This window comes from Molothrus aeneus, chromosome 2 (assembly GCF_037042795.1).
Source record: "Molothrus aeneus isolate 106 chromosome 2, BPBGC_Maene_1.0, whole genome shotgun sequence".
NCBI lineage: Eukaryota > Metazoa > Chordata > Aves > Passeriformes > Icteridae > Molothrus > Molothrus aeneus.
This window is the reverse complement of record NC_089647.1, coordinates 16,724,546-16,741,300: the sequence shown is the minus strand read 5'-3', so window position 1 is coordinate 16,741,300 and position 16,755 is coordinate 16,724,546. Positions and strand designations below refer to the sequence as shown.

Here is a 16,755-nt window from a genome sequence, read left to right as displayed (position 1 = left end):
ACAGCAATGGTGAGCTACAGAAATTCTTACAGTGGTTTTGAACTAAAATTACAGAAACCTGTGTCCACTGTAACTTTACTTAACTTTACTTGGCACCATTGGCAGTTTGTTAGCCCTTAGCAAATTGCTGCTTCTTGAAATTGCTTGGCAGTGTTTCATACACTACAGGGTTTTTGGTCCATATCCCACTGCTGCACAGCATTTATATGGGGGCAGGTATCCATGTAGAACACTAATTCCTGAGTTTTAGGCTATCAGCTTGCTTTCGTAGCCTTGACCAAATAACTTATTATCTTTATTGCCTTTTTCTAATATAATTACCTCATCAGACACCATAGTAGGAGATTAATAGTCAAAGATGAAATATGCTAACTACTTTAACTGTAAACCAACTAATGATTGGGACATGGAATAGTAAGTAAACGTTGTGGAAATTGGAGATGTAACAACAATTTTTTTTTTCACATTTCAAATAATTCACAAATTCATTCTGCATGCACTTTGTTCTTCATCATTATTGCTGATAGATTTTTTTTTTTTTTCTGGGCAGGTATCTTGGCTTTGAGACTTTATTATTCCAGGTTCTAAATGCTCTTCATTACGTTCTGGTCTCTGTTATTCTCCTGGGTTCTCATACCCACAAACTAAAAGATATCAATAAATGATAACTGGGCATGCATCCATTGAAGTTCACTTTCTACACTGTTTCATGTATCATAGTAACTGAAATATTAGAATTACTGTGTGTGGCTGATGAATAACAGCTGTTAGAACCTCATCATGCTTTAGGAAGGCAGAAAACATTTATCTTTGATTTAGTTGAAGATGGACAGATTGATTTTTTCAGCACAGGAAAAGAGATGGGGTTGGACATAGATGGTAAATCTCTTAATACCCTAAGGGGTTCTGCACTCCAAGCAATCAGAATGGCTCCTTTCCCTTTTTGGTGGACATGACTGGACATGCCATTTGTCAGATGGATGTGCATCTTACATGTCTATTGCACAAGATTAGCGGGGGTCTGTATTTGCCCCTCATCCTGCTGCTGTGCATTGCTCCCTCAGAGGCAGTAGTCTGAGTTCACTTGGCCCCTGCCTGCTGTTAACCCCTTCTGTGTGTCCAGCCCAGTGCAGACAGTCAGTGTTTCCCCTGTAATAGTGGAAATATTAACAGTGGCTTTGTGTTCCAGGACAGCACCTTTTTAGCTGAACGTCCTTCTGCAGATGAGTCAACTGTCAGCAACGCCTTGCCCTTTGATCACATCAAACCAGATTCCAGCTCAGACAGTGAGCAGGCCAGTGACAATGAAATCCAGCCAAGACCAGAGAACATTGACCATGAGGCTGGTTTGGCACCTGAAGCTCCACTTTCCTCAGAGGCTGATGTCACTTCTTTGCCTGATGGGCAGAATTTAGAGACTAGTCATTTAGTCACTGTACCAGCGTTAGAGCATGATTCTGTGGACTCTCTGGAATGGCTTTCAGCCCCCAGTTCTTTAGATGGTAAGTTAATGCTATTGACTGAAGCTTAAATTTGGATACAAGTATTTCCTGATACTCCCCAAATTATAGTTCACTGAAATGAGTTTTCAGAAAGGTCTGAAAATTGAGTATCTTTCTCTGCCAGTTTTTACCTTTTGTGTGTGCATGTATCCAAGAGCTATTTACCAAGGTAAAATGCTTGTAATAGCTAATAATACCTGTTTCTCTCTTCTGGAAATGGTACATACATGGCACTTGTTAAATAGCATAGAAGTAATTTTCTATGTCTTGACTTGGCCCATAGAATATCTGAATGGAAAGTGGAAGAGGTTAACAGGGGTCCTTATGACTTTGGCATACAAAGGCCGGGATATATTATGGAAAATGTGGAACACAGGTCTATGGACAATAAAATTAGTGAAACTTGACACTTTTTATCACAAACAACATCTAATTGTCAATTTGTTTTTAATTTTAATGTTTGAAGATACTGGACTATCTGAAGATCTTTTGCCTTTAAGTCCTTCTCACCTTGTGCCTGAAGAATCTCCATCTACCGATGACTATGGAGTCCCTCTGCTTTCTGCACCAACAGTGGCCTCTTCATCAGTTGTAGAGACTGATATTAAAGAGAAGGAAGAGACTGATATTAAAATCCAAGGTAGTCCTGAGGGCAGTGACAGTGCAGACTCTGTGGAAGAAATTCCTTTTCCCTTAGAAGTGCCCCCTATGGAAGACGAAACTGATATATTTCTTGGAGATAGAGTTATATATGATGATGGGTCTGGTTCAGCTTTTGATGGTTCAGGAAAAGAAATGGAATCAAGTATCTGGCCTTGGGAAGAAGCAACTCTGGAACCAGTTTTCTACCCTGGTCCTGATAGCTGGCTTGAAGATGACAATGAGTCTTTATTAATCAAAACTGAGGATATTCCTGAAGGCATGATTTTAGACTATATTCTTAACTCTGGTAATAAATTAGATTATGATCTTTCCAAAGATGAGAATGAAGGGATAGTCAATATAAAAGATTTCCTTGATGAGTCTGAAATATTTGTCTTTCCAGAGACTACAACTCTGCAAGTACCTCTGTTACAGACAGAAGAGCCATCGTCTGTGGGACCATCTACACAGACAGAAACTCTGGGCATGTATGATTCCTCTTTTGTCATGCCAACTGGAGAGGCCCCTGTCTCACCACCACATATAGATCTGTCTGTGGAAGATAGTGTCCATACATCTATAGGGACTGTCAGTATTGAGCAGCCCGAGGAGTCCAGTGTAGGCCAGAACATAATCCCTGAAGGAGTTGAACACCAAAGTGAAGACAGGGCAGTGGTAGAAGAACTATTCACAGTGAAGCAGCCGGATGTAATGGAAGCTGCTACAATAGGACACTTGGACACAATCTCTTCAGAAACCCTTCTGACTGCAGATCCTTCTGTGGTAAAACTTGATGCTTCCACAGAAGAGCAGCAAGCCCTAGATTCATCACTGGCAGACCAAGACACCCATGGATCAGCAGTGAAGGAACCAGCTGATGTTTGGCCTACTGACAGGGCACTAGAAACCTCCTTAGACCAGACAGTGCAACCAGCAATGCCAGCAATGGTTACTCAAGGTTCAGCTGCAGCTCCTTCTGCAGTAGATCACACCCCTGCCCTAGAGGGCTTTGCTGGACAGGATGATATAGACCATGGCACACATATTTCCATGAGCTTCAGCACTGTTATGGATTATCAAACAGTGAGTATAACAACAAGCACCGTTGAGCTTCCATCCCACCTCCCTCCTGTGGGATCCACGCCATCATTGTCTGTGGCTACCTCAACAAAGCTGGGAGATGAAACAACAAGAGTCCTGGATGTTTCAGTAGACCTGGGTCATGTTAGCACTGCCCAATTTTCTCCTGAGCAGACTGAGGAGGGAAGGACAATGACTGAAAGTCACATTGAGCTAACCACTCGTGTCCAGTCCACAGAGATGGCCAGTGTGGCTTGGGCCACGCATGAAACTCACTACAGCAGCACCGTCCCATCCCGAGCCCTTGTTGTGTTCTTCAGCCTTCGGGTCACCAACATGATGTTTTCAGAGGACCTGTTTAATAAAAACTCCCCTGAATACAAAGCCTTGGAGCAGCGATTCCTGGAGCTGGTAAGAGTCACTTCTGTGATAAATGTCCATTACCAGATAGACAAAAACTGTTGGTAAATTATATTTAGTCATCCTTCACACAGAGCAACTCAAAACTGGTGTTTACATATAGGACTTGTGTCCCTCTGTGGGGAAAGTTCCTTCTGGAAATGGATGATGGGATGCTGTTCATCTCTTATTCAGATAATAGTCTCTCTCTGTTGGTGTCAATGAATACAGCAGTGCAGTTGAAGTCACTACTACACTCCTCCTACTTGCTTCCAGAGTGCTCTGTATTTAGTGTATAGGGAGGAACATGCAAGAAAACTGGGCTGTGAGCAGGTAACTTTTCTGAAACACATTCAACCTGTCCTAAGTAAGAGGTAGCTCAGAGAATTAAGCAGTTCCTAACCTGACTGATGACTTGGAAAGCCTCACAGGAGTAACACAGCAATAACTGCCAAATTTTAATGGGGGAATTCCCCTCTTCTGAGTGAAACAAACATTCTCTTGTGGGAGATGAAGGAAGAAAAGCAGAGAGAGGGAAGGGGGACATGCTTGAAGGAAAACCCCTGTGAAATGGCAAGTATTCCAGGTACTTAGATCAAGGGAGAACACATATGTCCTGAGAACTGTGCAAATTGCTATACTCTTAAGAATTGCCTGAAGTACTCAGGCTCCTGGCAGGCTGCCAGCACAGACTTCAGCTGGGTAAAGATTAATGCCCTTGATGTAGGATTTGGATAACATCATTCAGACTCTAATTGTCTGCTGCAGTAACAGTACAACTGGCTCAAGTAGAGAGAGACTCAAATATTCAGCTTTTCTGTCATATCCTCTGTGTTGCAGCTGGTGCCCTACCTTCAGTCAAATCTGACAGGATTCCAGAATCTGGAAATCCTGAACTTCAGAAATGGCAGCATTGTGGTGAACAGTCGAATGAAATTTGCCAAACCTGTGCCTCGGAATGTCACCAATGCTGTGTACATGATCCTGGAAGATTTCTGCAACACCGCATATCACACCATGAACCTGGCCATCGATAAATACTCCCTGGATGTTGAATCGGGTAAGGACAGCAGGAAAATGCAGCTTAAAGCAAGGGATCCAGAAAAATTTCTGGCGTAAGTGCTAAGGATCCCAGCAGCTCAGAGGCTGCCCACTGCTCTTCACAGGCTGGGCTTTAGAAAGACAGTCTTTCATAGAGTAAAAACAAACAAATGAAAATCTGCTCTGGGACTAAAGAAATGAACGTCAAAGTGGGACCCAGACAGAGAAAGCTGTATGGGGTCCATATAGATTTATGGAGAAAAAATAACTCATGGAATACTCTGCATGATGCCCCTGTATTTAACCTGGGGAGTGGAGGAGGAGAACTGCTCAGGGAGAACAGTGGTGCCCATCTCTCTTGTGCTTACTTGCATGTGTGGTTTGAACTTACTCCACATGGTTATTCCCACAGGTGGTAGCCAGTTTACCTGCCAGGTGGGCATCTGCACAGGTAACAGTTGCTGCCTCATGCTTGGGGTAAGGTCTTGGTTGCACTAAAAAGTCACAGGCCCTCTTGCTTCACTTCTCTGATACAGGGAGAAGGTCATTTTGGTTTTTTCCCCTGTCCAAGCCAGTGCTTTACCACATAAGCAACCCAGAAATATCTCCTGTTTTGAGGTTAGAGAAAAATAAGAGTGCTGACCTGTTGGCATATGGTAGCTGTTCTTCCCAGATAGGTCTCTTATAATGATGGTCTAATTAGCATGGCAAATGTTCTGATATCGATTGCTTAACTGTATACCAGCCTCTTAAGCCTGATACAAGTGAGATGTTTTGAATGCTACAAGCTCATGCTCCTTGCAGACAAAAGGGCAAATCCCCTTACAGCAGATGGTGAGTGCCTGAAATCCCACTGCCCTTCCCCATATGCTGCCTAGGTGTTCCATAGCAAGAAATACTGGAGATCACCTGTGGTTTACTCATTTGTAAGGGAGAGTTCCAGCAGACAGAGAAAATAGGAGGTAATGTCTGTTCCAGTATGGAAAAGATTACTTTATACTTGCTTTTTTGACTGTTTTTGGGTGGTCTTAGCCATGCCACTGGCATGTGCAGACAGAGGAATGTTTGCTAGTGCTCGTTCACCTCAGCAGAACCTTTTGTTAATCACGAAAGGTGCACGCTGGATTTTTGTGGATTATCAAGAGACCATTAGAGAAGATGGCAGCCAGCACCTTGTCTCAGTTAAGGCTCTCCCCTTTCATTAACAGCTTTTGCTCTGTGTATTGTCAGGTGAGCAAGCAGATCCCTGCAAGTTCCAGGCCTGCAACGAGTTCTCTGAATGCTTGGTAAATCGCTGGAGTGGGGAAGCTGAATGTGTCTGCAACCCTGGCTACCTCAGCATCGATGGGCTGCCCTGCAACAGCATTTGTGACCTGCAGCCAAACTTCTGCCTGAACGATGGCAAGTGTGACATAAGCCCTGGGCAAGGGGCCATCTGCAGGTAGGTCACCCTGCTGCTGGAAGTTGTGCTTCCTGGATGAAAACTCCCTCTGTTGTAGCATTCCATAAGATTTGTCCAAAATTCTGTGCAATACTGTGTAACAAGTGAGTAGATTATGATTATCATTCATGTTGTGCTGTTCAGTGCAAGTCGCAGTACTAACACTAGTTTTCCTATGTATATATAATAAATGAGACAGTAAGAAATTAATAGAACAGAAGCATCAGAAAATAAAACTAACAAGGGATAGAGGTTGTAACAGAACACACTCAGTTGTTCAAATCACTTTTATTGGCCTTTGGGGACAGAATTCACCTCCAGAGGTTTTCTCAAGTAGCAAAGTGTTTGATAGTGTCATGTCACCTATGAGAGGTAATTCCATAACAGAAATTTATATCTGAACATCACATTGATAGTGCATAAATACATTAAATATACCACTTTTGGTCTGGAAAAAAGCATAAAAGTAAATCATTGTACATTTGAGAAAAATCATGTGGGTTCATAAAAGGATGAAGGAACAGGCCCCAGATATTTGCTTAAAAAAAAGATACAGGATTGCTGTATTTTGCAGTAATCAAAAAGACTTTGTGCAAGATGAAGACATGTTGGTGATGCCCCTGACACAGCACTTTACTTTTTACTTTTCAGACAATGTAATAGTCTATTTTTCAAAAATAAAATGTGCCTATCAACAAAAATTAAGAAAATGACCACAAACAATAGTATTACTACTAGTAGTTATTTATGTTTCTTCATGTGATTTTGTTTTTAAAGTTCACCTAGAACTTTAAAAACTTCTCTAAAGTCAATCTTAGACTGTTAACAGAAGAAATAAAAATGGTTTTAAAACGTTAAAATTGAATATTATCATAGATGCATCATACATTTAAATATTTGTGTGATAGTGTTAATCAGAAGCAGATAAGTATCTGAAACCAAGCCTGTTCCAGTTCTACCTTTGCAGTGGTATATCACATACCAGGCTCAATCAGGGCAGTTTTTCCTCAGTCTAAACACCTTCCAGTTTTAACACCTCACAGGGTACTGTAAATTTCATAAAGCACAGGTGTTTTCTCCCACAAAAGAATTACCCGTTTGCTATTTTTCCTACTTTCATTCAATTCCATTATTGGGGTATTTATCCTGGAGAAGAGAAGGCTCCTGGGAGACCCTTTCTGTGGCCTTCCCATACCTAAAGGGGGCTTGAAACAAACCCTTTGGCAGGCTCTGTTGTGATAGGCCAAGGCTTAATGATTTTAAACTAAAAGAAGGTAGATTGAGACTACATGTAAGGAAGAAATTTTTTACAGTGGTGGTGGTGAAACACTGGAACTGGTTATCCAGAGAGATGGTAGATGCCCCTGGATTGGATGGGACTCTGAGCAACCTGATCTAGTTGAAGACATCCCTCCTCCTTACAGGGGACTAGGTGACCATTAAAGGTCTCTTTCAACTCAAGCTGTTACATGATTATCTACCAAAAAGTATGTCCATAATAATAACAATAATAAAGAAAATTAGTGATTGGACAATGCAAAGACATTTATTTGGGGTGATTTAACTGAGGGCACATCATAACAGCCACTTAAATACATTAACCAAAGCTTTTGCTGGTGGGTAATTTCCCTGTGTTTCTTTGTGGCAGGTGCCGTGTGGGAGAGAACTGGTGGTACAGAGGGGAGCACTGTGAGGAATACGTGTCTGAGCCACTGGTTGTGGGTATTGCAATTGCTTCTGTGGCAGGATTCCTTCTTGTGGCGTCTGCTGTCATCTTCTTCTTGGCCAGGACCCTTCGAGATCAGTACACAAAGAGTGATACTGGGGACTCCCAGGGGTAGGTGACACCATCTAATATTTTAAAACACACCGGCTACAATGAGGATAATTCTGTCCTAAGTCTTATATCACACAGTTTGCAAGCACCAGGACGTACAGGCACCTCCAAATGCCAGGTTTCCTTAGTCTATCTGCTGCCCTGCCAGGCTGCAGAGAAGCTCACAGTGTGTTTATTGCTCCCCCAGGCAGGGTGACAGCCTCTCGTCCATTGAGAATGCAGTTAAATACAACCCCATGTATGAAAGTGACACGACTGGCTACAGCCATTATTACCGGAGATATCCGCAGCTCACGTCCTACAGTTCCACCAGTGCAGAGACATCCACAGACTACAGCAGTGAAGAGATCAGGCACATTTATGAAAACAGTGAGCTTACTAAGGAGGTAAATGACCTTGTTTTCATAGTAGTATGGGAAAGATCATGGAAACAGTAAGCTTATTCCACACTTCTAACCTCAGAGGTGGGCCCGATCTTTCCCCAGTGTCTATGCTCCAGATAAAAAGTTTGCAGCTGCTGCAACTACTTAAAAGAAGACAGAAAAGCTTGCTTTCCCTGCTTGCTTTTAGAGAAAGTTATGGTTTTGTTCTGACCTGTAATGAATTTCACATAATAAAGGAGCTGACCCCTTAGGTAACTTCATGGGAGCTGGGGAGGTTTGATGTATTACTTGACACAACACTTACCTTTTAAAGCAAACTCTCTTATGTAAGAGAAGTTGCACAGTGAAAAATTGGTACATCCAGGCCTTTTCACTGGATGCTTTTGTTTTGGGTGTCTTCTGATTGTTTTTAAAGTTTAAGTCTTTCTATAACCTGCAAGTTAGATCACATCTCATTTCTTCCTGTATACACAGTATCCAAGGTTTATTCTAGGAGGCTAAAGAGAAGGGATTTACATCCCAGAACTAACCACAGATCCTTAAGCAACTGTGAGAGGCATGAATCCAGTACAGAGCTGGTAGGCTGAATGGTAGGCAAAGTATCTCTGAGAGACAAATGGTTTTGTGAAAGCCTGTTGAAATGCTACACTCTGTCCAAACCCTGGTTTTGTTTTGAAAGTGAGGTATTACTGAAGTCAAATAAGTGCTTCACTTATTTTTTTTTTTCAATTGGAAAAATTATAATAAAATAAAGAAAATAAAGAAGAATTTTAGCATTGGAGTGCCCAATTTCAAGCTCCACTCTTTGAAATAGCAACACCTAGGAGCTTTATTTCCCAAAACCCAGAAATCAGTTATTTCTGTAGCATTCTGATTTCAGTTATGTACTTACAATTATTTTTATTGTGTTACAGGAAATTCAGGACAGAATTCGAATTATAGAGCTCTACGCTAAAGACCGCCAGTTTGCAGAGTTTGTCAGGCAGCATCAAATGTGAGTGAAATGTCTTCTCTGGATAACTAACTCCTTTGATGTTTTGTCCTGTGGCCTTTACATTACTGTATTATTTTTTAAGGTTCTAGAAATACTAGGACACTAGAGACTAAAATTTCAACATTATTTTCGAAGAGGTTCGACCCTTTTACAGTATTTAACAATCCCAGAAGTCCCAGGGGGTAAAAAAAAAAGGCAGTGAAGAGGAATCCCAGAGTTAATGGGTGTCAGAGCTCTGACATCAATTCAGGTCTGTGAAAGCACAGACAGAATCTTATTAATTCTTCTGGTGTAATTCTCATTGCCCTGTGCTTTGTTTAAAACCAGAAATTTTAAAAGGCCTAAATAAAGATGCTAGGTTGTCTTGAGTTCTCAAGATTTGTCAACTGACCAGCGCCAGACAGATCATTGGTACAGTCATGTCTGGTATGGTGGGCACCAGCTGTAACAGAAACTTTACAATTCCAAACAATTAACCAATCTGAGCTGTGTGCTTTGATGAAAGCTAAGCACAAGGAAGGTCCTCAAAGACTGAATTGTTAGCATGAACTGTATTCCTGCTGTAGGAAGCAGCAAACCACAACTTGCTGGGTCACTTTGAACAATACTGGAGTACAGTTCCTTGGCTTCCTATTAAAAATATATACAGTAGCCAAATCTCATGTTCCCAGATCTTCAGCAATATTTTTTTTTTAATTGAAAGGAACAGCAGTTCCCATTTTTCCATGTCAGTGGTTAATTTTTTCATCTTGAAAAGGATCAGCATCTAGATTTTCCACAGCTGGAAAGCAGTAAGGGCTGCCTTGTATAAGCCTTGAATCCAATGTTTGAAAGAGATGAACTTAACCACTGCTTTTCTGTTTTTCATTTTAGGAAGCTGCTTTAAGAAAAAAAGAAATTGATAGAATACACGTGGGAGATAAATGCTACCTTGCTGCCCCAGCAACGGGCTCAGATGTAACTGCAAAGTTACTTACAGTCTTAACATTGCATGGATGGATACAGATGTTTTCTACATGAATGGCTAAAATGTACAGATGTCTGTCTGTCTCAATTTCTTCTGGCTTTTCCGTGTAAACTGACACTTATAAGAGGTAATCAGAAGTGGCAGAGGTTACAAAAATTCCTTTTTCTTTAACTTCAAAATGGACATTGAAAGATTTTGTATACAAAGGCAAAACGAAATCTCCCTGGATAAGACAAGATACATGCACAACCAAAATAAAATGCATATTGGAAATCCCTGCCTGGCATTTTATCCCCTCACTGGTGCTTCCAGTGGAAATTCTATGGATATAAAACACTAGCAGAAGGAAATATTTGATTTGCAAAGGAATGAGTTGTAGGGGAGAACTATTGTGCTAGAGTTATGTTAGCATGATTTTAAAGCATTTGCAAAATTTTAAAGCAGGCACGAACAAAACCTCGTTGGAAAAGCTTTTCTTCTGTACAGCTGCCTGATGTACATTTTGCTACCTGGCATTAGCAAAGCAGAGGATAGCACTGAGCCTGCAGCCCCCTGAGGGCTCTCCCTGGGACACAGGGAGCCTTGGCCAGGCAAGACAGTGCTTCTGCAGCACACTGCAGTGTCTTTAAAGCCAGGATGGGTGATTCTCCAGCTCGTTCTGGCAGACACACAAGCTGGGGCACAAGAGGGGCTTCTATTGTACAAATGTTCTGTGAAGCTTAAGTGGCTAACACTGATTTTTACTTTTTTTTTTATGTAGACATTTTGTTTCATATTTTGTAAGTTAATTGCATTATTTATGTGTTGTGTGTTTCCTTCCCAGCTTGTTTTCATAATGGATTTAGTTGTTGAAATAGAAAGATGACTAGTTTTAATAATTAAATACTATGCTGGCATTTGTGCCCATTCTTTTATATCTATATTATATTTAGTGTTCACTCAGTGTTGAATTCAGCCCAACTAATATTTGAAATTACTGAACTGGGCAGTAGCCTGCCATGAGCTCCCTTTCAAAATCAGGTACTTAAGTCCATGCACATTTGGTAGATGTCAGCACTTTCCTGTGGGGAAGGGAAAAACTGAAATTATTCTTAGTTTATTGGGAAACAGCATAGAATCCCTTAAACGGAAGAAGCCTAAAGCATTTTGAAATAGCTGAATTGAGAGGGGGACTTCCAAATCAAGAAATGGAATTTTATCTTCAAGTTATGAAGAGAGTTCTGACTATATGTTAAGCTGTGTTGGGACTCTGTTCAGTCCCCCAAAGTCTGTTAAAGTCATTAACACAGCTGTCAGGGTTAGGCCATCAATTACAACCACATTAGCTTGTGCTAGCAAAAAAGGCCAAGTGATTTATTTCTATAACATCTGTAGTTCTCGGCCCCCATGTGCCAACAGCCACCTGATACTTTCTAGAGTTAAGTGACAGTGAGAATTACTTGGTTTTCTTTAGGCAGCTTAGCTAAACAACAGAATATTTCAATGCAATTTTTCTGCGTGTCCTGGAGAACCTCACTGGATCACTTGTGTAGTACCTTCTTGCCTTGAGTGGCAGGGGATGGGTATTAGAGCCACACATCTGTCAAAGAAATGCTTATATAAACCACTGAAAGCCAAATAATGCCAGACAGCAGGAAATATTATGGTGCTGCTGAACACTGTGAGCAGATGTTATGAGGCAGAGTTCTGCTGGCAGGCCCGGGGGCTGTCAGAGTCTGAGGCACAGCCCACTCCTTGTGGCCCTGCAACACGATGGCTGAGCCATCCCATAACTCCAGGGCCTGTGATCCCAGCAAGGATTCCTGGGCTCAGGGTGGGCAGCAGCCTGGGACTTGTTTCTGTGCAGCTCAGCTTCCAGCCCTGGGAGATTTGGTGCTGCTCCTGCTGGGTGCAGCAGGGGATGGCAGCTGGGATCACGGAGGTTTTCAAGGTGTTTTTCTGAGCACAAGCTGATATGAGGCTTGGTTACACTGAGTGTGAGGTGTTTCAGTGAATATACAGTGATATTTTCTTTGTGTGTGTGTATACATATGAACATGATGGTATGTTTTCACTACAATAAAAAATTATTTCCAAAATATCTTTTCTATAACATTCATGTAGAGACTATGAGTTTGACATGGAGAAGGTGTCTTAGCCATGAGCATTTGTGTGCATGTAAGATCCGAAAATTGTTTTGTTTTAACAGAGTTGGCTAAGCTGTTAAACTCCTTTGCTAACAAATGTGCCAAATATAGTTCATTAACATTTGCAAGGTTATAGACTGAAAATTCATGCTGGAAAGCACATACCTGGGTCTTTTGAAGGTGTTTCATCCCTAATCAAGTAACCAAGAACTTAATGAATGATTGACTTTCTTTGATACTTTCCGGATCCAAGGCAAAGATAAAGAACTCTAAATATCCTAAGAGAATAAACAAAAACAAAAAACAACCCCAAACCCCCAAAACAACAAAAAAGCCAACCACCACCCAACCAGCTCTGTGTACAAGTCTATCAATCTATTATTAGTGAGCATGCACTTTTTCACTAGATAAAAGTAATGACTTGAATGACTTGGCTTAATTTAAGAGCATGGAAAAAAGCAGGTATTGTTTACCAAATGCTGACAGGTCTATCAGCATCTGTGGCTCCCCTCAAGGCTGGCAACATGGGAGAAAGTGAGGTTCCCCAGGATGCTTCCAGCTGCCCCTTTAACAGAGGATCTCAAACACACATCAGCCCAGGCTGGATCTCTCAAGGCCTCATTTTTAAACCTCAAGGCACTAATCCACAGTGGCAGAATTCTACCAGGGCCAGAAATTCTAAGAGAAAACAAGTGTTCAGAGCTGCAAGTCTAGCACACAAGCCTTTCAGGAATTGTGTGCTCGCCCTGTATTTGCTCTTTCGCAGAGCACAGAGCCTTTTCCAGCAAGAAGCTAAAAGATACCAAGTAACTGAGTCTCTATTCCATGAAGCCCAAGACTGTGAGCTTCCTGTACTGCTGGATAACAGTTTAGTTCCAGAAATAAAGGCTTTTTCAGGTTCTCAGAGACTGCTGAAACTACACATTTCTCTTATCTCCTCCAAACCAAGGAAGTGCATGAATAAACTTTTTAGGTTTTAAGAACTTACAGCTTAAATGTTAGAATGAAAAAAGCCTTTAATAATCAAGAATTTCTTTCACACTTCTCATCAGGCCTGCAGGAATTGGTCCTTATTCTAAAGGGCTGCAGGAGTATGAGAGGACTTTGAGCCCTCTGCCCCATGAATTCTGTGAAGAGAGGCACATAAAGATGCTAGAGCATAGGGACAGTCATCTCATCCTATAAAACACAAAACAAAAATATTCACCAATCCCAATTTATTTGTCTATCTGTAAGCATTGCAGGACAGACACAGACTGACTCTATACAGCAAAGGAAATGGGTCAGGGCATTGTTACTGTTTTAAATATTAGTAAAAAACTCACAGGGCTTTTGTGGTGTTTGTTTGGTTTATTTGAAGAGTACTACAGCACTAGCAGCATTTCTGTCTTATCCTTCTGCTCCTTGATCCAGTTTGGGAATGGATGCATCATCTTCTATATAACATTGATCCCTTTGCTTTGGTTTTGCAGCTGGAAAAAAATTCCAAAGCTATTCCTGTGCCAGGATTTTTTTCATTTGTCAGACCAAGTGGCTTTTTTTCTTTTTTTGTCCTTTATTATTTATTATTTAATTTTTTTATTAAAAAATTAAACCAAAACAACCAGAAACAACAACAACAATGACAACAAAAATCAACAAAACCTTCCCACACTTATTTTTAGTGTTTGCCCCCCTTAGGCATGGAGGCAAACCCACAGCCATGGTGGGAAGGCAGTGTGGTCTACAGAACTCTTCCACATGGAATTCTCACTTTGCTCTTCTTCCCACCACAGTAACATTTATAAAGTCAGCACGTGAATATCTGTTAAAAAACCCATAAAGTTTCAAAAACAATCCCACACTGGAATGTCCTCCCAGGGCTGGCAAGGAATGTGAATGGGAGCCTCATAACCACAGAGACTGACCCTAAAACCTTTAGCATTGCACAGATAGCTCCTGATGGGACATGCCTAATGCACCGCTGAATACACCAAGCTAACAAAAGCAGAAGCAGTGGCTATGTGACTTTAGAGTAAGGTGGATGGTAAATGCTTTGGGGTTTTCTCTAAGAACATTGATGCTACCATGGACATTTTTCAAACAGCAAAGCACATGAGAGCTTTTCACTTATCTGCTAAGAAAAGAAAGGAAATAGAAGCTCCTGGTAAGGTTTTCAAAGTTGAGAACCAGTCCACAGTTTTCAGGCAGACCAAACTAGTCTCTAAAAGGGAATCATTTAGCCTGGAAAGATGGAATAAAGTCATGTCAGCAGGAAAAAAGTAAACAAAGAGGTTATATTTTAAAGGTTTTTTTCCCTATATAAGGAAGAGGAGAAATACCCCACAACCATTATGATTTGATAAACCTTCTAGTCAAGTCAAGCTTTTATGTAATTATCCTTAATATTGCTTTGCAAAGGGGAGGCCAGAACTCTGAGAATTTTGCCCAGTCAGGCCCTCTGCAGCCTTCTCTGCACACAGAGATGAGCAGGGAGGAAGGATTAAGTATGCTGTGTGCATCTGTCCTTGGAGGTTGCATGGAAAATTTTACTTCTGAAATATTAGTGAGGGATGTGCATAACCCTGTAGAGCAGAGGTTCTGCAGCTTCACTGCTCAGCACCTATTCAAGAACTGCCTTGTGTAAGGTACTCTCAGCTGCCTGTGAACAAACCTGTGAACTGTGCACTGTTCCTCTCCAGATGGAGCACTGCAGCACCCCTTGTCATCATATAAAAACCTGATGAGCTGTGATGACCAGTATGTTTCAGAAGCACTTAAAAAACTTCCCACTCTTTAATTACTTGTATGCAAAACCCAGGTGATTTTATAACAGGAGAAACTTGATCATGGGGGAAAAACCCTGTAACCCAGCAAATATAGCAGAGCTGTTCAGTCCTGTAATATAGAAAACCAAAGATGAGAATTCTCCAACACTCATGTGAACCTCTCATGAACATTTCTTAAAGCAGTTCTAGTTAACTAAGCCTCCTGACACACAATGGTTGTGCCCTGTCTCCATTCTACTCTGGGAAAAGGGAAATCTCAAATTTAGTAGAGATCAGTCATCAGAGGATGCATTCAGGAACCAGATCTGAAAAAATCAGAAGTATTTATTCAGCTTTAAATGAAAGATCATGAAAAATCCTACAGAAAATTAATGCTGAAAAACAGAACTGGTACATCAAAATGCCATTACTTTGGCTGCACTTTATAAGACCATCAGCTGTCTCAACCATCTGGGATTATTTGATCATTTCAGGACATCTGCTTATCTCTAGGGTGCTTGCCTCAAAACCCTGCCACTCTGAGCTTTCTTCCCTCTAGTTAGTATTAAAGAGCTTCAGCTTGGAAAGGCCTAATCAAAACTTGGTTCAAATTAAAGAAGCAGCCCACCCCAGTAGCAACAGCAATACTAACTGCTCTACACCCTTAGCAACCGGATCCCACTTTGGAGGGCTTTTGAGGCTGGGAGGAAGGAGCAAAAGATGGGGGGAAAAACAGAGAAAAGACAAAGCTACAGTCTGATTCAGCAACAACAGCTCAGATACAAGCCTATGTGAAACTGCAGAAATGGAAAGAAGTCTCATCCACCTGTGTTGATAGGGCCTTTCCAAGGGCAGGACAAAGAGCTGATGTCAACCTACTCTAGTTAAAAGGTTTTTGGTTGATTCCAACTGATTACATCTCATTTGCAGCTGCTTTCAAAATAAGTTCTGGACAAGCAGGGTTCTCCTGAGCATCAGCAAGAAGACAAAAGTAACTACAGCCTACCAAGCAAGTGTCAGCCCAGTAAAGCTGCCATAAAACATGCAGACCACAAAAAGATATCGTACTACGAGGGAAGATTGCCAGCTTAGCTTGGTTCAGGGCAGTAGTCTAGAGATAAAGATCCTGTGCAGGGTAGCACAAACTGAAGTTCAGTGAAGGCCAATTTGTCCTCTTGGGTAAGCTATTCGACATGGACTGTAAGGTTGCTCAGGTTGCTGCCAGACTAGGGGACCTCACAGAACACACAAGTGATGGTTTGAACAGTGCTGCCTTGATCAGCAACTGAGCACTGGAAAAGCAGGTTAGCTGCAGCTGGCAACTGCTGGCCTGGACAGGCTCATCCCATGGGGCAGCCCACATCACCCTGGTCATTTCACCTGCACTGATGGCAGCTGTCCTCTCAGCAGGACCCCTATCCACACCTTCCCATGGGTAGGGAGGCCAAGCTCCCTCCCCAGAGATGGCAGGGCAGTTCAGTTTGGCCAAGAAGAGTGTCCTGGCTTTGGTGGGTGCTCACATCTGGCACACACAGCACTGTATTGGTTCTCCAAATGGTACAGGCTGGAAGGGTGCTCCCTGCCAAGGGTGGAAAC

The 16,755-nt window shown here is 41.7% G+C and overlaps 1 protein-coding gene across 1 annotated transcript in view; it reads left to right on the top strand.

Annotated features, from left to right (window-relative positions):
- The window catches only part of IMPG2 (interphotoreceptor matrix proteoglycan 2), a 52,946-nt gene extending 42,387 nt beyond the window's left edge, over positions 1–10,559 (top strand). Inside the window, 8 exon segments of the mRNA XM_066572005.1 lie at positions 1,190–1,502; positions 1,960–3,635; positions 4,464–4,683; positions 5,895–6,105; positions 7,754–7,942; positions 8,130–8,328; positions 9,240–9,319; positions 10,193–10,559. Coding sequence (XP_066428102.1) covers positions 1,190–1,502; positions 1,960–3,635; positions 4,464–4,683; positions 5,895–6,105; positions 7,754–7,942; positions 8,130–8,328; positions 9,240–9,319; positions 10,193–10,205 — 2,901 coding nt within the window. The 3' untranslated portion in view covers positions 10,206–10,559.
- The last annotated feature ends 6,196 nt before the right edge of the window (positions 10,560–16,755 follow it).